This window comes from Carlito syrichta, unplaced genomic scaffold (assembly GCF_000164805.1).
Source record: "Carlito syrichta isolate Samal-C Ts95f unplaced genomic scaffold, Tarsius_syrichta-2.0.1 Scaffold199527, whole genome shotgun sequence".
In the NCBI taxonomy this organism is placed as follows: domain Eukaryota; kingdom Metazoa; phylum Chordata; class Mammalia; order Primates; family Tarsiidae; genus Carlito; species Carlito syrichta.
The window spans coordinates 275197-296952 of NW_007143623.1; the positions used below are offsets into that span (position 1 = coordinate 275197).

The following is a 21756-nucleotide window of genomic DNA, read 5'->3' on the forward strand; positions in this document are numbered from 1 at the left end:
CCAACGGGCTCAGGCAATCCACTCACCTCAGCCTCCCAAAGGCGCGGGATTACAGGCTGAGCCACCGAGCCCGACTGAACATCTTTATACATATATCTTCATACGCTTTTTAAGATCCTAGGATAAATTCCTGTACGGTGGAGTGAATAAGCGTGTATACCTTTTTTTCAAAAGCATATGTAAAAAACTTGGCCTCCACAAGGTCTACTTGTTTATTCATCAATAAGTTTAAGCAGATACATGTTCCCATACGCAGGTCAATAATAGCTATTACCATTCTTTTTTTTTCTTTACTAATTCAATGAGGGGAAATATGGTATCTCAGTCAGTATTTTGCATTTCTTTCATGACTACTCAGTTAATATTATTTTTGCATTTCTTTTCAGTTAAAATGTTTTGTTCCTAAGTTTTATAGGCTATTTGTTCAATTTGTCTTCTGAATTGCCTGCTTAGGTCCTTGTAAAGGATCATCTTTCTATTGGGACATCTTTCTTCTTATGATTCATTGATAAAAGCTCTTTATATATTAAAGAAAATACATTTTGTGTCATATATGGTACCAAGAGTTTGGAGAAATTGGTAATCTTATACACTGAATGAAGGAGTAGAAATTAGTAGGAACATTTTAAAGAACAGCTTGAACATAACTTTTAAGATGTTTAAAGTGTATTCTCTCTAGAATATTTATCTTATAAAAATACAGAAATATAGAAACACATATATACAAGGATTTACCAAAGCACTGCTTATAAAAGAATAGAATAAAAATGCTCATCAATAGAGAATTGGTTACACAAATCAAACACGACCTCAGTCTTTGAAAAAAAGTCACTATGCTCAGCCCACACTTAATAAGCGGGGAGTTATGTTCTATCTTCTTGAGGTATGTTTACACAGATTATTTGAGATTCTTCTGCATGGAAGATTTAGCTATTGTCCTCCATGTATTCAATCATTTATATCAGCATGGACTCATGGATATTTATTTCATACTTTGGGTTACAATCCAATACTATGTTATTTATATGTTGCTCAAATTGCACCAGCTTCGGCCACTGAGAGCTCTTTCAATTGGCTCCTGCATCCCTTTAACATTGTTTTGGTCTGTTAGTTTGAGCACTTATTTTCTGGCATTATGATATAACAGCTCATCTTGTACATTCCTTGCCCTAGTTCATTTCTCCAAGGAAGCTTGCCTTTTATTACGGGTATTAGAAACCAAGATAAGCACCAAACAGGGTTAGGTATGAGTGTTACTACCAGGGTATTACCGTTTCTTAGTCCTCTCAGCTGGCAGAAAGAAAGTGTAAGAATGTGTGTGTGTGTGTGTGTGTGTGTGTGTGTGTGTGTGTGTGTGTGTGCTTGCTAACCCATGTATATGCACATATCTATAAATATTACTATATGGAACCATCCGTACCTATATTAAGCTAAACATGAGTTCATACTGATGTCTCCAACTCCAGTCCATTGCCATATGGATGGCTCTAGCCTTTTTCCCTTGCTTGTCTGACATTTCCCACTCCAACAGTGAGAAACCTGCTTCCTGCCATCTGCCATTCATTTCCTTAACTGTTTGATCCCAGTATACATGAATAAACATTTCAGAATTGTTACTGTCATTGTCTTTAGTCTTATAGGCACTATTCTATTCCAAATTTACTTAGGTCAGCAACTTTTTCCCTTACCCTCCTCAGTAAGGTTCTTTCATACATTCATAATAGTCAGGGGTGGAGGGTCAAAAAAATCATGTATCAGGTACAATATATAATAGATTTTTTTGTTACACTCTTCATTCCATCATAAGATTCCTCAATCTCTAAGTTGAATTTTTTAAAATTCGCATACGTTAGGGTTTCTCTTGGAGCTATAAAGTTCCATGGGTTTTCACAAATGCACTGTGCCATGTATCCATCATTGCAGTATCATACAGATAGTTTCACTGCTTTAAAAAATGCATGTTTCATTTATTCAGCCCTCTCCCTTTCCCAAATCCCTGACAACCACTGATCTACATATTACATTTATAGTTTCATATTTTCCAAAATATTAAAAAAAGTAAAAGCACAATCTGTTGATAACTTGGTTAATTTATGCCAGCAAGAATGTTGTCCTTGTTTATGATAAACCAACAATAATTAATTTTTTAAAAGAAGAGGGTATGGAAAAAGGAAAAAGAGGAGAAGGAAGAGCAAGAGAAAAGGAATCTTCCATATGTAGCATTTCAGACTGACTTTTTTCACTTAGCAATATGCACTTAAGATTCATCCATGTCTTTATATAATTTGATAGCTCATTCTCTCTCTTTTTTTTAAAGATGCCTACTATTTCATCATATGGATTTACTATGGTTTATTTATTCAGTCACCTACTGAAGGACATCTCAGTTACTTCTAGTTTTTGACAACTATAAATAAAGCTGCTATACACATTTGTGTGCTGTTTTCTTGTGTGGACATTAGTTTTCAAATTAGTCAGGTAAATACCTAGGAATACAACTGCTGGATTGTATCTGTGTTATTCTGCATAACCACAAACAATGAATGAGAGTTTGTGTTGTTCCAAATCTATGCCAGCAATTGGTATAGATTTTTATTTTAACCATTCTAATAAGTATGTGGTGTTTTGTATTTTCTTAATGACAAATAATGTTGAGCATCTTTTTACTTGTTTATTTGCCATTTGTATATCTTCTTTGATTAGGTATCTGTTCAGATTTTGTTATTTTTTTTAATTGGGCTATTTTCTTTTTTTTATAATCAATATTTTTTATTATGATGTTGTGGGGTACAGTTAAGAGTTATTTATACAAATACATTTCATTCAGGCACCCTATTGATAAGAGGTGCTTCCCCATCCCCAGACAGATATTTGCTACCGTTAATCCCATCTCCCCCCCCATAGTTTCCCACTACTGTCAGTCATTTTCTTATAGTATTAGGTTGGATATTCAAGGTTCATTATATGAGTGAGAATATGTGATACTCAGACCTTTGTTTTTGTGAGAGGTCACTCAGTATTATAGACTCTAGTTCCATCCAGGTTGCTGAGAAATTCATGATTTTTGGGGCTAATTTCTTATTGAGTTTCAAGAGTATATTTTAGATACAAGTCATTTTCAGATATGTGTTTTGTAATTATTTTCTCCCAATTTGTGGTTTTTAAATTGTCTTTATCATGTCTTTTGCAAAGTAGAAAACTTTAATTTTAATAAAGCTCAAACTTATTTTTTTCATGGATTGTGCTTTTGGTGTTTTATCTAATAACTCATCATCAAACCTAAGGTCATACAGATTGTCTTCTATGTTTTCTTCTAAAAATTTTATAGTGCTATCTTTTACATTTAGGCGTATGGCCTGTTTTCAGTTAATTTTCATAAAAGGTCTAAGGTCTGTATCTAGATTCATTTTCTTATATATGCATATAAATGCTTAAATTCTTCTAGCATCATTTGTTGAAAAGATTATATTTTCATCATTGAATGCCTTTGCACCTTTATCAAAGATCAGTTGACTATATTTGTATATATCTATTTCTGGGCTCTATAGTCTATTCCATTGTCCTAGGTATCTATTATTTTTCCAATACCATGCTGTGTTAATTACTGTGCTTTATAGTAAGTGCTAAAATCAGATTGACTGAGTCTTCCAAGTTTGTTCTTCTTTTTCAGTACTGTAATGCTTATTCTAGGTCTTTAGCCTATTCGTATATACTTTAGAATCAGTTTGTTGGTATTTATAAAATAACTTTCTAGGATTTTGATTGGGATTGCACTGAATCTATAGATCAAGTTTGTAAGAACTGGCATCTTAACAATGAGTGAATCTTCTAATTCATGAAGAAGGAATATCAATTTATTTTAGATCTCCTTTGATTTCTTCCATCAGTTTGGTGTTTTCCACATTCTAGAATCTGTACATATTTTGTTAGATGTATACCTAAGTTTTACTTTGCTTTTGGTGCAATTATAAATATTGTTTTGTTGTGGTGGTGGTGGTTTTTAGTTGGAGTCTCACTGTCACCCAGGCTGGAGTGCAGTGGCTCACTCACGGCCACCCCAGAGTAGACCTGCTGGACTCTGGCAATCCTTCCGTCTCCGCCTCCAAGTAGCCAGAACTACAGGCATGCGCTACCACGCCTGGCTAATTTTTGATTTACTGAAGAGATGAGGTCTCGCCAAGTTGCCTGGGCTGGTCTTGGATCCACGGGCTCAGGCAATCCACTCTCCTCGGTCTCCCAAAGTGCTGGGATTACAGGCTGAGCCACCAACCCCGGTCAATGGTGTTATTTTTAAATTTCAAATCACAATTCCTCATTGCTGATATATGAAAAAGCAATTGACTTTTGTAACCTTGCTATATTCACTTACTGGCTCCAGGAGTTATTTGAAAATTTATTCGATATTTCCTATACAGACATGTCATCTGTAAATAAAAAAGCTTTATTTCTTCCTTTCCAATATGTATATCCTTTTTTTTCTTGTCTTACTGTACTAGCCAGGACTTCCAAAATGATGTTGAATATAACTAGTAAGAGAACACATCCTTGCCTTGTTCCCATCTTAGAAAGAAAGTATCCAGTATCTCATCCATTTTTGACAGATTTTTGTAGATGTTCTTTATCAAGCTGTGGAAGTTCCCTTCTATTCCTAATTGGCTGAGATTTTTTAAATTCATGAATGAGTACTGAACTTTGTTAAAAGTTTTATCAGGTCAATTGATATGATGCTATGATTTTTCTTCTTTAACCTGTTATACAGTGGTTTACATTAATTGATTTCTCAATTGTTGAAGGAGTCATGTATACTTAGAATCTATTCCACTTGGTCATGATGCTAATAAGCTTTTAACACATATAAGCTATTACTATCACTACTATTGTTTTAGTGGTATATCTAGCACTGGAGTTAGCCACTGGGGACTAAGATATTCCTGAGAAAAGCTACAACACTATTATAAATGAAGAAAGTAGAATAGTTATAAACACAAAAACTTTATTCAGTTAATTGACCACAAATAAAAACAATCAAAATATAGAACAAAGACAAATCCAATCTTAAGAATACTATCTTTTCTTATGAAAAATCTACTTTTGCCACAAATTTCTCATAAGCCCATTCACAGTTTTCTTAGAAACCAAGCGTTAGAAGTAATCTTAGAGGCCCCAACTGCTCCCTGCTCCTACCACTGAATGCTGATCTATAACTGTAATAAAGCCCTTATCTAGTCTCTGCCTAAGCCTCCATGGTACTAGGAGATTGTCAACGACCTTCCCTGGCCTTTGTGCTTACTGGCTAGGCCCCATAGTTTAGGTTTAATCCAGCTTCCCCATCAATTACTTTAAAAACTTCATGACCTCCTCCCTGAGTTATCTTCTCCTAGATCCTACACCTGATATTTGTATGACATGTCTTCTTTCCTCTCAACCTCCTGGTCACTGTGCTACTTACGTGCCACTCTTGTATGATAATTTCCACACCCCACCTCCCACCTCCCATGTGAGGCATCCAGGACCAGAGGTAACTTTCCAAGAGTAGTTTCAATAAAACAGAGAAAAGCAGGATTATCACATACCTATTAGAATGTCTAAAACACAAAAAAGTTAACAATATCCACTGCTGGCAAGAATCTAAAGCAGCACATTCATTCATTGCTGATGGGAATGCAAAATGGGACAGACGCAATCCAGCTTGTACTCCTAAGTAATTACCTAGTTGATCTGAAAATGTATGTAGGCCGGGCACAGTAGTTAAAGCCTATAATCCCAGTATTTTAGGAGACCGAGGCAAGAGGATTGCCTGAGCTTATGGGTTCAAGACCAGCCTGGGCAACATGGTGAGATCTCCTCTCTACAATAAATCCAAAATTAGCCAAGTGTGGTAATATGCTCCTGTAGTTCCTGCTACTTGGAAGGCTGAGGCAGAAGGATCGCTAGAGTCCAGCAGGTCAATGCTGGGGTGACCATGAGCGTGCCACTGCACTCCAGCCTGGGCGACGGAGTGAGACTCCAACTCAAAAAAGAAAAGAAAATGTAAGTACACATACACACAGACATCAGTACACAAATGTTTATAACAGTTTTATTCATAGCTGTCAAAAACTAGAAGTAACTGAGTTGTCCTTCAGTAGATGACTGGATAAACAAACTATGATAAGTCCATACAGTGGAACAGTATTAATCAAAAAGAAAAAAAGAAAGGATGAACTATCAAATCCTATAAAGACCGGGATGAATCTTAAGTGTATATTGCTAAGTGAAAAAAAAAGTCAATCTGAGAAGGCTATTATGTACATTATTCCATTATAGAGATGGTAAATGGTCTGGATTGCTGTCTTCCTCTCCATATCAAATCCTTGTTCATCTTCCTTGGAAAGCTTCAACATCACTGTGAAGGACCCTGGCCTAAGGTCCCTTGATCACTTCAGCTTCAGTAACTATTACCTCCTGCCACCTCAGTCATCTCCTTCTTCATGATTACCCAGGACTGCTCTATATCAGAAACTTCAAGTTCTAGTCTTGAACTACAACTTTTAAATCTTCTAGTCCTTGCCCTCTCCTTAACCTCCATTGTGCCAGACCTTCCCTCTCACCATACCCTAGAGTCCCTGGCAGCCCTTTTCCTCGGCACCTTTTTCTTCTTAAACAAATTGATCTATTACTTGTCACTTTAGCCCTTTCTTTGCCAGTACTTTAAGTTTCTTTGCCCCTTGGTCCTTCCAGAAAATCTGCTCTTCCAACACCTTTGGATGGCTTCAACCATTTGTCCTCCTATGTACTTACTCTAGGTAGTGAAGTGCAACTAGAGAAAACTATCTACCTACATGCATTGGGGTCACTCCAAAAGTCACAATATCTTTTCATCTGGGACACTGTCACTGCTCAGGAGTCCTGTATTTCCATAGTCAGCTTTCTCTCCTTTACCATGAAGTAGCTTTCTTCAAGCTTTTCCCAAGCCCATCAATCTTCTCACCCCACTGGTTCCCCCTTAGCCTCCATTTCACTGAGAAAAAGAAGACATAATTCTCTTTGCAAACACCTACAAGTGGGCCTCCATCTGTCCCTTTCCTATTACATTAAAGAGGCCCCAGGTCTGGGCTTTTCTCACCTTTCACAAGACTTTGCTTCATTAGTATTCCCTCTTTCTCTCTCCTCGTCTTTAATTTTTCCTCATCTTCTAGCTCCTTCCATTCAAAATATAAATACCCTTAAGTTTCTGCCTACTTAAAAGAAGAAGGAACATATAGCCACCTTCCAAGACTTTTCTAACCCCTCCAGCCTCCAACCACTTATTTCTTCTCATTTTTCTCCTTTGGAATGACTGCTGTACCTGCTTTCTCCATTTCCTACCCACTCAACCGACCATGTCTCCACAAAACTGCTCTTGCCGAGGATACCAGCAAATCCTTGCTTCTAAATTCAAAGAATTCTTCATGGCGGGCTTTCTGGGCGCTTGAGCGCCGCATCCCTCCCCAGCCCCGTCAGCCCAAGCTCTCCACCCGCCTCCTCCCGGGAGCGCGGAGGAGGCCGTGCTCCCAGAAGGGCAGCCACGCGGAGGCTGTTCTGGAGGAGACTGTCCTGGAGGAGGCAGGAGCGGCGTCTGCGGCCTCCGCGGGCACCGGGCCCCGCCGGCCCCACCATGCGCGCGCCGGCCGCGGGCTGCTGAGACATGGGGACCGGGACGCGGAGCCCAGCGACCTCAGTCCGCCGGGCGGCGGCGGGATGGAGCCCGCGGCCGCGCCCCGGCCCAACATGGCGCCGGAGCTGACCCCGGAGGAGGAGCAGGCCACCAAGCAGTTTCTCCAAGAGATTAACAAATGGACAGTTCAGTACGTTTCCCCGCTCTCTTGGAATGTGGCTGTCAATTTCCTCATGGCCAGGAAGTTTGATGTGCTCCGTGCTATTGAGCTCTTCCACTCCTACAGAGAAACTCGAAGGAAGGAAGGCATTGTGAAGCTGAAGCCTCACGAGGAGCCACTCCATTCCGAGATTCTCAGTGGAAAGTTCACCATCTTGAATGTTCGGGACCCCACAGGAGCCTCCATTGCCCTCTTCACTGCCAGGCTGCATCATCCCCACAAGTCAGTCCAGCACATGGTCCTTCAGGCTCTGTTTTACTTGCTAGACAGAGTGTGGACAGCTTTGAAACTCAAAGGAATGGATTGGTGTTTATCTATGACATGTGTGGTTCTAATTATACCAATTTCGAACTGGATCTTGGCAAGAAAGTCCTGAACCTGCTGAAGGGAGCATTTCCACTCGCTTGAAGGTGCTGATTGTGGGCGCTCCCATCTGGTTCTGAGTGCCCTATTCTATCATCAGCCTCCTCCTGAAGGACAAAGTCCGCGAGAGGATTCAGATATTAAAGACATCCAAGGTCACCCAGCACCTACCCAGGGAGTGCCTTCCAGAAAACCTGGGTGGTTACGTCAAAATTGACCTAGCCACTTGGAATTTCCAGTTCCTACCCCAGGTGAACGGCCACCCAGATTCCTTCGATGAGATCATCCTGTTCTCCCTCCCTCCTGCCTTAGACTGGGACTCAATACATGTTCCAGGTCCCCATGCCATGACCATCCAAGAGCTGGTGGATTATGTGAACACCAGGCAGAAGCAGGGAATATATGAGGAGTATGAAGACATCTGCCGTAAGAACCCCGTCAGCACTTTCCACTGTTCCATGTCCCCAGGAAACCTAGAAAAGAACCATTATGGAGATGTACCCTGCCTGGATCAAACCAGAGTGAAGCTGACGAAGCGAAGTGGCCGTACTCAGACAGATTACATCAATGCCAGTTTCATGGATGGCTACAAGCAGAAGAATGCTTACATTGGTACACAAGGCCCTTTGGAGAACACTTACCGGGATTTCTGGCTCATGGTGTGGGAGCAAAAAGTCTTGGTGATTGTCATGACCACTCGCTTTGAGGAAGGTGAAAGGAGAAAGTGTGGCCAGTACTGGCCTTTAGAGAAAGACTCTCGGATCTGATTTGGCTTCCTCATGGTGACCAATCTTGGCGTGGAGAACATGAACCATTATAAGAAAACCACGCTGGAGATTCACAACACAGAGGAGCAGCAGAAACGCCAGGTGACCCACTTCCAGTTCCTGAGTTGGCCAGATTATGGCGTACCTTCCTCAGCAGCTTCCCTCATTGACTTCCTGAGGGTGGTCAGACACCAGCAGAGGCTGGCCATGAGCAGCCTGGGTACACGTGCCAAAGGGCAGTGCCCTGAGCCCCCCATCGTGGTCCACTGCAGTGCAGGCATTGGCAGGACAGGTACCTTCTGCTCACTGGACATCTGCCTGGCACAGCTGGAGGAGCTTGGCACCCTTAATGTGTTCCAGATGGTGTCATGCATGAGGACCCACAGGGCCTTCAGCATCCAGACCCCTAAGCAGTACTATTTTTGCTACAAGGCCATCCTGGAGTTTGCAGAGAAGGAGGGCATGGTATCCTCTGGCCACAACCTGCTGGCCGTGGAGGGTCAGTAACCCTCCCCTGAGCCTCTCACCTACTGGCCAGCCTTCCTTAGGCCACCCTGGACACCATGAGCCTCAGGTTGCCATCAGTTATGCTGAAGTCATGGATCAACATCCTTTTCTTGTCTCCCAGCACACACCTGCATGCAAGGCAGTCTTTCCTTAGGCTAGATAAATGTGGTGACATTGCCACTAGAAAGGGCCAGCAGCAATGTGTTCTTAATTCCTAGCACCTGCTATCAAACTGTGCCTTATTAAAACCAAATTGTGGCTATTGATTTTTGCCTGGGGCCCCGAGGTAATTGGGTAAGGACCTCCCGTCCCCTGCCCACCGCCATTCTCTTCCTGGAGGTCTCCTTTCTCCCACTCCTTCCCTTCGCTAGAATTTCACGGGGAGGGCTGGTGGGCTTCTGCCTTCCTCCCCAGAGAGCTTGACCAAGTTACATATTCTAGAGATCGTCCTGAGTGCCAAGCACGTTTCTACGTAGGACGTGTATTCCAGTGTCTTCTGTCCTTCCTCCTGTGTGCGTGCGTGGATGTATGTGCACTTCTGTGTATGGGTCCACATGTATGTGTGTATATAATATATATTGTATGTGATAATATGACCGTATTCTATAAATACATATACACACAGCTACTCCTTCGTAGACGTTCCTGGGGCTCCATGTTGCAATTCCGAATTCTTTTCCTCTTGGATCCTACTGTCTGTCCTGGACTAGCTGGGGTTGGGGATCATGTCTCTTGCTGTCATACTGCAGAGTGGGAAAGAGGACACACACATCTCCATGCTCCAGCCACAGGCCCTCATGCTTACGTAGTGACTTATCTTCCTCTGGATGCTGCCTGTTGGAGTCAAGGATATTGGTTTGCGGTGACACTGTGTTGACTCTGCATGGTTTGCCCTTTCCTGATGATTTTTCTGTTTACTTGGCCATTTTGGGAACAGACCTCCACTGTGATCCATCCCCTCACTTCCTCTCACTGCCCCAGAGATGGAGACCAGGGGTAGAGATGAACTCACTGGCCAGCCAGAGCCCAAAGCAATTGGTACGAAGTCTTAAAAGGAAAGAAGGGAGTCCAGGTGTGCGAAGAAACTATTATGAGACTCCCTCCCCAGGAGGATGAGCTGGATGGTTCCTTTTTCTTTTGCTGAATGGTTCCTTTCCTTATGCATCCTGACTCTGGCTAGTGAGATGCCTGTCTCTCCTGCCTCTGAGCCTGCCAGACCCTGGAGCTCAAAGCTAGGTGGGTTGTGTGCCAATAAGCTTGATCCCCTGACTGGGTGAGGTGGTTCCCTGCAATCACTGTTTGTCGCCTGCCCACCCAATGTGTCCCTGCCTGCTCCCAGTCCACTCACCCTGTGGTGCCAGGGAAGGAATCAAGTCCTCAGCACGTCACATTACCATGAAAATACCCAGAACCCTTAAATCTTTCCCCATCACAGAAGAGGTTGGTAGCTGATCAGACCTCAATAATTTTATACTGTAATAAGTGCTTTGAATGTGTATATTCTTATTTTTTACAGTCATTTCATTTTGTATTTAACATCAATGGACTGAGTCAGATTCAGAAAATAATTGTAATGTTCATATTCAATACCTTACAGTGATACAGTTTTGTATTTACATATAAATATACCAACATGATTAAAAAAAAAGAATTTTTTATTAGCTCTATCTTAGGTGACCCATTCTGCAGCATTTTCTCATTCTCAGAACACTGATTTCCAGACACTACTCTTTCTGAGTATTTCTCCAAGGTCGCTCTTTCTTTGCTTCCTGCAGAGCTTCCTTTCCTCTGCCCATCCATTAAAGCTCAGCAATCCTCAGGTTCTCACTTGGACCCCTAGTTCTCCCTGGATGATCTCATCAGCTCCTGAGGCTTCAAACACAGACTCCAATATCTGCATCCAGGATGGGCATTCCTCTGATTTCCAGACTCAAATATCCAGTTATCTGCTGCATAATTACTCCATCCACCATATCAAAACCTAATTCATCTACTTTCAAAACTGCTCTTTTTATATTCACTGTCTCAAAGATGGGACTGCCAAAAGAGGGCGCTCTTTTGCTCTTCTCTGCCATTTCTCTCAACATCTAATCAGTCATCAAGAACTGTCATTGAGTCTTCTAATATTCTCTTGTGCCCAGCCACCTTGCATCTCTATCCCTCACCTGGATTAACGGAAGAGACTCTACCTTGGCCTCTCTTGCTCCTGCCCGTGCCTCTCTTCTGGTTTCCTGATCCTAGCACTGATTCTCTTGGACGGGAATCCCCTCCATCATGTCTGCCTCCCATGCTGGACTATGAGCTAACAATGTAAAAGGCTACATCTCGTTTATTGTTGACCCCGTGAATCTAGCACATAATCTGGTAAATATTCAGTCAATGACTACTGAATAAATAAATGAATATAACCAGAAGTAATTAGCCTCATAGGAAAGGGGGTATTATGCAATGAAGAATAACTATTTGGAATGTTAACACTGTCTCCCAGCCCTGTGACAAAAGAGGTTTGGAAGAACAGAAGGTCTACTGGAATAGTATTCAGAAAAAATGGGAGGTCCCTTAGCAAAGGAACTCATCAGTTATATGACTTTGAGCAAGTTGCTTTACTTTCTAGTGCCTCAGTTTCTACATTCCTAAAATGAGCTTAAAATATCTATCTTACTGGGTGTGTGAAAACTGAATTAGATATTGTAGGTAAAATGCTTAGCACAGTAAACTCAGTGTAAGTGCTCAATAAATGTTTTTGAAACAGTTTTCATTAAAGCCAAGAGGAAGTAGGAACATTTAGTGACTAGGTTAATGATGGACGGGAGTTCAGCAGGCAGACAAGACTTGAGAGTGACGAAGTATCAAAAGATTGGATGGGAAGAAAGTTCAGCGGAGAAAAGTAAAAGAGAAAAAAGGGCCTATGGTGGATATCTGTCTTCCTTTCTGGCCCTCATTCTCAGCTTGCTATCAGAACACCCCTACTTTCCTTAAAAAACTGCCCCTCTGGAGTTAACCTTTGTGCATGGGGACAGATAGGGGTCCTGTCAGAATGGCAATTATCAACAACTCAAAAAATAACAGCTGCTGGAGAGAGTGTGGCGAAAAGGGAACACTTCTACACTGTTGGTGGGAGTGTAAACTAGTGCAACCTCTGTGGAAAGCAGTGTGGCAATTCCTAAAAGCTCTAAATATCAACCTCCCATATGACCCCACAATCCCCGTACCGGGAATATACCCTGAAGAACTCAAATCACTCTATAAAAAAGATACCTGTACACGTATGTTTATTGCAGCATTGTTCACAATAGCAAGAACCTGGAAACAACCATGCTGCCCATCAAAAAAGGACTGGATTTTAAAAATGTGGTACATATACATGATGGAATACTACGCAGCCATAAAAAAGAACAAAATCATGAATTTCACAGCAACCTGGATGGAACTAGAGTCTATAATACTGAGTGACCTCTCACAGAAACAAAGATCCGAGTATCACATGTTCTCACTCATATAATGGACCTTGAATATCCAATGTAATACTATAAGAAAATGACTGACGGTACTGGGAAACTATGGGGGGGGGAGATGGGATTAACAGTAGCAAATATCTGTCTGGGGATGGGGAAACACCTCTTATCAACAGGGTGCCTGAATGAAACGTAATTGTACACCTAACCCTTAACTGTACCCCACAAAACCATAATAAAAAATATTGATTATGAAAAAAAAAACTGCCCCTCCTCCATTCTCAGTCCATGTGGCCTAGGTCCACCATGCCTCCTCCAAGGGCCTGTTTCCAAGACTTCAGAGCCTCATGTCTTCCTAGTCAGAGTAATCAGATCACATTGAACAGGATGGGACACAAGCCAGAGCAATTGGAGACACTGAGCCTCAATTAAAGGACATCAGATATAGCTACTCAAAAAGAAGCAGGTCTTTTCTGCTGGAGTTGCCTTCAGAATAAGATGCAAATCTGAAATTGTTGGTAGCCATTTTGCAGCCACAGCAGAGAGGCTACCTGAGAGTGGAGCCAGCCCAAAGGAAAGCAGAATCTGGAAGTGGAGTGAACAAGACCAAGCTCAGATGGTAATGTCTGAGCCCCCGATTCAGTAATATTTGAAGTCAGTATCTTCTTGGACTTTATTGCATAAGCCATTAAGCTCTCTGTTGTGCTTAAGTGAGCTTGAGTTGAGGTTTCAGTCATTAGGAACTATATGTATATACTTTTTTTTTTTTTTTTTAGTTAAAGTCTCACTCTGTCACCCAGGCTGGAATGCAGTGGCACACTCACGGCCACCCCAGTGTCTATCTGCTAGGCTACAGTGATCCTTCCACCTCAGCCTTCAAAGTAGCCAGAGCTACAGGTGCATACTACCATGCCCAGTTAATTTTTTTATTTTTTATTTTTGTAGAGATGAGGTCTTGCCAAGTTGCCCAGGCTGGTGTCAAACCTGCAGGCTCAGGCAGTCCACTTGCTTGAGCCTCCCAAAGTGCTAGGATTACAGGCTGAGCCACTAAGTCCGGTCTAGGAACTATATATTAATACATGAGTTCATGAGAAAAGTTGGGAACACTTGGCCCTGTCCAATTCCTGTTAATATACAAGAATTCTGAAACCCAGAGAGAGAGGGACTTGTCTAAGTCCTCAAAGCAGGTTAGCAGAAGAGCTGGACTAGAATCAAATTTCTCCCCATTTCCTCTTCATCTTTTCCAAAATTTTCAGCATTTTCAGGACATAATCCCAACCCTAATATCTGTACTTAGGCCCAAGATTCTTAATTCTGGCCTTAACCTTCTTTTACCTCATAGCTCTCATTACTTTCCCCGACCTTGGTTTAAGCTAACATGAACTGTGTACTATGTCAAGTACTGGGCTAAATCCTTTTATCCATGATTCTCAATTAGTCTTCAAAACCTCTTTTAATGATTGTTCCTGTTTTATAAATATGGAAGATTAGACTCAGAGAGGCTAAAAGCCAACCCAAGACCATACAGCAATAAGGTGTAGAGCTAAGACCCAAACCCAGGACAGTTTGATTCTCTTAGACTACAGCTTCTTAGCCTATTGTCCACAGACTCCTAACGTGTCCATGCACAAACTTCAGGAGGTCCATGAACTCCCTAAAATTAAATACAAATTTACATATCTGTGCATTTTTCTGGGGGAACATTCATATGTGATATTGTCAGATTTTCAAAAAAATTCATGACCCAAAAAAGACTGAGAACTTCTGTACCATACAGTATATTCCTTGGGGTCATAACAGGACGGGCACATAAAAGGCCACCTGGTTAACTTGGCCAAACTCTTCCATCTCAGCCACTCTCTGAACAAATCTCAAGGGACTCAGACCCCATAGAGAAGCAGCCAAGTCCCTAGGGGCTGCCAGGAACACTAGCCACTGGGTTTCTGGTTTGGCCACAGAGAGCCTCAAATCCCCTGGCAACCTCCTTCCAATCAGCTGATCTTCACATTTCCCTTTTCTTCTCCTAAATTTGGATGTTTACCACATGCTAGACACTGTATTATTCTCAGTTACAGATAAGGAAACTGAAGCTCAGAGAAGTAAATGCCCTGCTTTCTTTTACCTGAAGTCTGATGAGGAATCTTTTCTCACATATAAAAATTCTGCTAGGAAGGGATGCCAATGAGGTCAACTCAAAGAAAGCAGCCCCAGTGGCTACCAGTCCTGATCTCTGACCAGTTTTCAAACCAGAGCTACCATGGCTATGTCCAGGAGCTGCTGGCTCTCAGAATGGCTGACAAGCCAGCAGGAAGATCTGAGCATTCTGTTTGAAAAAAGAAATGCAACTTCACTTCTGGCTCATTTCACCACTTGGTATGAGCTGGACACAATGCAATTGTTTGCAGAATAAGCTACACTGCATTTGCCAAGCTGACCTGGCATCCACATGCAAAGCAGGTTACATCAGAGCCCCAAGTAGCCCCTCCTTTGGAGCTCTGTAGCTGGTCAGAGGCGGAGACTGTGTTGGCTCCCAGGCAAATAGTTTTGTTAAGGAAACTATGAATCCCCTGAGAGTTTGTGCACACTTGTTTTGTTTCTCTTAAAGACTAAGCTCATTTGAAAATGAAAATTTTCAAAAGAAAGAAAAAAGAAGCAAAAGGCTTTGGAGCTTCTCTTTTCAAAACAAACAATGTGCAGTCCCTACCTTAGAAGCATTAGGCCTTTCTTAGTTCCTATTATATCTCACCAAACAACAATGCTAACTGCAACCTTGATCTTCAAACTACAAGCTGGTGCCTCTCTGAGGAAGGCTGAGGCTGGAGAAACCTGGAGAGGGTCGAGCAACAGTGATGCACAAAACCAGTCATTTCTGATAGAGCTGGCTCAGCTGGAGGGAAGGCCCAAAGGGAATCCAGGCCCCATCACCCAGAGGGCCAGTCATACACACTATGAAATCTATAGGTCACTGTTTTCATTTGAAACCAGAAAAACAGAATGAAGAAGAAAAAGGTCAATAGCACAACTTGGAGTTTTGGTTTATCCAAAGGGTGTCTTGTAGAATACATTCTACTGAAGATTATGGCTGAGAAAAAAGAAGCTTCACCCCACCTCAGTTGTCCCAAGTCTTCAGTCATCATTCCAATAAATGGAGATACAGATCTTCATACCTGGAACAAGGTTCTGGCTGGACCAAGTCCATCTGAAGTAGCATGGGACCAGTCACCAGGCCATCAGAAATTCAAAGAAATTCAATTTAAGAAGTATTTCCTGGGCACCTCATTCATCCATCCCACATATACTTACTAAGGGTCTAACATGCCAGACACTGGGCAAGGTGGGGGGACAGACACACAGTGATGAGCAAGACAGACATGTCACCTGACCTCACGGAGCTCACAGACTGGCAAGGATGGGATGTAGAGACTACAGCGACACACAAAAATGGGAACATATGAATAAAAGACCATAGAAGCACAGGGTACAAAATGGATATGTGTGATGGAGATTCATACAGGCTGAGGATTCAGGGAAGGCTCCTCAAAGAAGTGACATTCAGGTTGAGATCTGACTGGAAATTGAGCAAGGAGGAAGAATTCTGGGCTGAGATAAGGTGCATTGGCAAGAGAAGGAAGGCCAGGATAGGCCAAATCCTGAAGAGGGAGGAGAAGGGACAAGAGATGAGGCTAGAAGGGTGGACAGAAGCTAGATCCACCATGCAGAACCTTGTAGAGCACATTAAGGTGCTCGAACCTTAGCTTAAGTGAAATGGGAAGCCACTGCTGTGACTTAAGCACAGGAAAGGTGTATTCAGCTCCACCTGCCTTGTGAAAAAGGACTGTAATGGCACAAGAGTTTATAAAGGTAAAGGGTTCAGGAAGAGGAGTTGGACCTGGGGCCAGGTGCCTGGGTCTGAACTATGCCAGTGTTCCCAGCATCCAGGGGACAGCAGATTGCTCTCTGGACAGGCACATGCAAGGGGTATTGCTTACCTGGTTAAACCTCCGAGTAAAGGCCACAACATTGGGGGCGAGACTGTGTTTCTCCTTCTTACTCCATCCACAGCTGGCTAGTTCCTAGGAAGCACAGAGTCAATTTCAACAGTGATTCTTGTCAGGATGCAAAATACATTAGGGGCATCTGATTGAAATATGGATATGGAGGTGGGGAAGGACTGACTCCTTGGCTGTTCCTGTCTTCACCAGGTCAGAGAGGAGTGCTGAGTCTACAGATGAAGGTACAGCTTGGGACCAACGGAAGTGAAGATAAGAAACAGAATACTTTTCTCTACAACTCTAGCCACAATTCCCCAGGTTGCTGTGCCAAAATGTTCTTAACCCCACACTGCCACCCTGCTGTCACTTTCTCTGAGACTGGAAGTCCTTTCTTACAACACAAATTGTCTGAGACAGGGTAGAAATGTTTTAACCAGCAGGACTCATCCCCTCACAGTTGTGAGATTTAATAAGAAGACAGAAAACCTCCCGCAACTGGAGGGGACCTGAAAGAAGGCTGCCTGTGGGTAGTTTTCTTACAACAGAGTAGATTTCCTGGGTTGTTATTAATCTATTTAATGTTCAATTTTTTCTTGTTTCAACCTTGGGAGATTGTGTGATGTCAGAAAGTTCTCCATTTCATTTAGATTTTCAAGTTTGTTTCCATACAGATGTGCATAGTAATCTCTGAGAATTTTTTTGTATTTCTTCAGGTCTATTGTGATTTGATCTTTGGCATTTCTAATTGTGTTTATTTGGGTTTTTTCTCTCTTTTTCTAGGTCAATCTGGCTAGGGGTCCATCAATCTTGTTTATCCTTTTTTTTTTTGGAGGAGTCTCACTCAGTTGCCCAGGCTGGAGTTCAGTGGCACACTCATGGTCACCCCAGCGTCCACCTGCTGGGCTCAGGGATCCCTCCACCTCAGCCTTCCACGTAGCCAGAACTACAAGCGCGTGCTACCACACTCAGCTAATTTTTTTTTATTTATTATAGAGATGAGGTCTTGCCTAGTTACCCAGGCTGTTCTCGAACCCATGGGCTCAGGCAATCCCCTCTCTTTGGCCTCCCAAAGTGCTGGGATTACAGGCTTGAGCCACCACACCCGGTCTATTTATCCTTTCAAAGAACGAGCTTTTTGGTTCGTTGATTTTTTTCTATGATATTTTTGTCTTCTATGTCCTGTATTTGGGTTTTTACTTTGGTGATCTGGATTCTTCTACTGAAGTTAGGGTTTTGGTGGTCTTGTCTTTCCAGCTCCTTTAAGTGATTTGTTAGGCTGTTAACTTGTGATCTTTCCATTTTCTTGATGTGTGTTGGTAAAGAAATGAATTCCCCTCTCAATATGACTCCACTTATTTTCAAAAGCAAACCTGACTCTCTTTGAGATTTAGAATTTACCTCTATTTACTATATTTCTCCTTGTTCTGACAATGTATACTCGCACTTGGTTTCAAATGTATGTTTGACCTACCTCAGTTACATTAACTACCTCCTCCCTCTATAAGACACATACTTCAGTCATTTTACAAATATTTGGTACTATCACCATTTTAAAGATAATTTTTCAATAATTCCTTAAGGAACAAAAACTCTTTTCAAGTTTGTTTGTGAGGATAAAGACCTGTCTTCCCAGTGACTCCCAAAGCTAGTCTTGGAAAAATATGAGTTATAATCAAATATAAAACCCAACTCATAAAACTGACATTCAAGGACTGAGGTATGGTTGTTGCCCAGTTTCTGGCTGGTGCTTGTTTCCTTTGTATTTTTCCTGAATATTTCAATAAACATCAAAAGTTAAGTACATGTGTATGCATTTTATTCAAAGTCTGTGGTCTTATTTTCACACTGTAATAACTTAGGAAGACACCTGAAAAGGGAGCAGTATAGACCCAAAGGTCATATCCTAGCTGTCCACACACCTGCTGCATGATGCTTATCTCCTCAGAACTTCTATTTTCTCATTTTAAAATGGTTTTAATACTAGAGTTATCTGTGTAGCTCATTATAACAATCAAATGAGATTAAGACATGCAAAGCACCTAGCACATGACAGATACTGAATAAAGGCTGTCTGCCTTCTCTTCCCAGGGGCACGCTGCTGTTAAGAAACAAAGGCAGTATTCAGACTCAGCTCAAATTCCAAACAACTTTTTCCCACACCACGCTCTCTTTGCTGTCTTGAATTATTAACAAAATCTATTACCACTTCTTTCATTTTGCTGATGCCATGCCGGCAGGAACCAAAGCAGGTATTTAATACATCTTCCCTAAATTTATTTGGTTTGAACATTTCAAACCAGGTTTGAACCCTGATTTAAAAACTGTATGTGAGCCAGGCTTGGTGGCTCAGCCTGTAATCCCGCGCTTTGGGAGGCTGAGGTGAGTGGATTGCCTGAGCCCGCAGGTTCGAGACCCGCCTGGGCAACTTGGTGAGACCTCATCTCTACAATAAAAATTTTTTTTTAAAATTAGCCGGGCTTGGTAGCGCGTGCCTGTAGTTCCAGTTACTTGAAAGGCTGAGGCGGAAGGATCACCGGAGCCCAGCAGGTTGAGGCTGCAGTGGCCAGGAGCGTGCCACTGCACTCCAGTCTGGGCGACAGAGTGAGACTCCAACTCAAAAAAAATAAAAATAAATAAAAAAATAAAAACTATATGTGGTGTTCTTGAATTTAACAATTCCCTAAAGAACCTTTTGCACTGGAAGACACGTAACATTTAAAATTAAAACATCAGCAGAGTAAAACATTATATTTGAGAAGTATTTTCATAAAATGGGAAAGCAAAGAATTTTGAGCCAAAAGACCTTGCTCTGAATCCTAGCCCATGTCATTTATTTTCTGGGTGACTCCAGGCAAGTAACCTCTCTTGGCATCAGTTCTGTCACTGATAAAAATGAGGATGCTGCAGCTAATCCCAAAGAGTTGTGGTGGAGAGTGAAGGAGGCAATAGCCTGACTAAGGAGGTGACATACAGATGCTCAAGTAGCCTTTGTTGAATGAATGAAGTATGAATGTTTCTCATGTTGAAACCTCCCAAATTCAGTACAGAAAGACTTATCAAGGTGTCAGAAGAAATAAGATCATTCTGTGTGCCCTAAAACAAGTACTGGACCCAACGTCTTTGGCCCTGTTCCTCTTCTGTGTTTGGCCTGATAGGATTACAAGAGATCCCATCTGTGTGAAGTAGGTTTAGGAAAATAAGAAAAAACAGAACAAAACTCCTCCAGTTACTAATGCCTAAAAAAGGTCCATGCTATGGAAATGATTTGCATGTAATTAAGTTAAAATTGACCAAAGAAGACAAGGCTGATTCTAGAAGAGAGACAAGAATTTGGGCTGAGGCCAGTATGGCCCTGGTAGCTCTGTGTTCCTGGTGAGGCACTGAGCTGCCCGTGGGCTACCATACACCACCTCCCAAGGGCTCCAGGGCCTTCATCATACCCAGGTCATCCTTGGCTGACTCCTCAAGTGAGGTCAACTGGATGTGAGAGACAACTAACCCTGTACAGCCCTTTCTCAGTTTCTTCTGGGACCTCTAGCCTGTCATGTGGATGTTCCCCAGGTTCATTAGGAAAAAACAGAAGCTGTGAGAAGAAAAATTCCTGCCATTGAACTTACAACTTTCCCTGCATGCTCTCCCTGCCTCTGGCTGTAATGGAAGAGGGGCCACTTCTCTTCTAAAACCCACTCTCCTATCCCCATGCCACCCCTCTGCCTTGCTCTGATGCCCTCTGTCGTCCCCATACTATCAACCTCTTCCTTTGCGGTATGTTCTTCCTGCTAACATGTTAATATGCATAAGCCTCTACCATTAACTAACAACAATAAAAATAATAAAAGATACCTCTCCTAGATCCCCGTTCCCTCCAGTTCCCACTCATTCTTTCTTCTCCCTCAAGCTAATTTCTTGAACTTGCTTCCCTCTTCCACCTGCATTTCCTGCCCTCTCCTTCCCTGTAACTGCTCTTTCCCCTACTAACAATCTCCTGACTAGGAAACCAGCAGCTCCTTCACAGGCCCCTTTTGGATCCCTCGCCGTAATTGTTGCCCTCTGTCCTCACCTTTGTACACTGTGCTTTCCTGGTTGTCCTCCCACTTCTAAGGCCCCTCATTCTCAGCCTTATTTTCCAGTTGCATTTTTTCTTATTTTTCTTTTCTGTCACATACCCCCCTAAACCCCACCTACATCCATTCAGGACCATCTTCTACATTCTTCTATGCCTATATCACATATACTGACTACTGTGGCTTCAACCATATATCTGTGTCCAGTCCAAGTTTCTCTCCTGAGCTCCAGACCAGGATATCCAGCTACCTCCTACCCAGACCTTCCTTGACTTCCCACAGGCACCTCAAAATCAGTGGGCCCAGAACCAGAAGAGTATCTGAACAGCTGCCTTAAATAAAAAACACGTAAGAGCATAAGAATAATTTAGACATTCACTCTGACAGTCAAAGGAGAATGTTTATTACAAAGAAACTGTTTGTGGAAAAAATTTCTACTGGTGCAAAAAACAACTTTGTCTTCATACCCCCATCTACAAGCATTCCTAGGTGACAGTAAGTGTCAATATTGGGTTTCAACTCATTCTGCAAATCTTCTCTGTGCACCCTGCCAGGAGGCTCACCCCACAAGTTGCCAGCTTTGCACTTAGGGGTCCGGGAGTCAGATGCCTTGAGGTGGCCTAAGAAAGGCCTGACCCTGTCCATGTCGTGAGTCCATGAGGTAAGACTCTGGAAGAGGAGACCCCCACAGTATCTAGGCTGTGGGCCACAGGAAGCTGGTGCCAGCACATGTGTCCTTAATTTTCACTGCA

The 21756-nt window shown here is 42.3% G+C and overlaps 2 protein-coding genes across 2 annotated transcripts in view; one reads left to right on the top strand and one right to left on the bottom strand.

The window, feature by feature from the left end:
* The window catches only part of RALGPS1 (Ral GEF with PH domain and SH3 binding motif 1), a 195765-nt gene extending 175124 nt beyond the window's left edge, over nucleotides 1–20641 (bottom strand). The window contains exons 1-2 of the mRNA XM_008051572.1: nucleotides 20558–20641; nucleotides 16938–17021 (exon numbers count right to left, since the gene is read on the bottom strand). Of these exons, the coding sequence (XP_008049763.1) occupies nucleotides 16938–17021; nucleotides 20558–20641 (168 nt within the window). The remainder of the gene's footprint in view (nucleotides 1–16937; nucleotides 17022–20557) is intronic.
* On the top strand, nucleotides 7690–10139 carry LOC103253085 (tyrosine-protein phosphatase non-receptor type 9-like). The gene is given in 3 exon segments (XM_021709371.1): nucleotides 7690–8125; nucleotides 8128–8253; nucleotides 8256–10139. Coding segments are annotated over 3 exon segments (1770 nt in total). The 5' UTR covers nucleotides 7690–7719; the 3' UTR covers nucleotides 9494–10139.
* Nucleotides 20642–21756: the final 1115 nt, after the last annotated feature.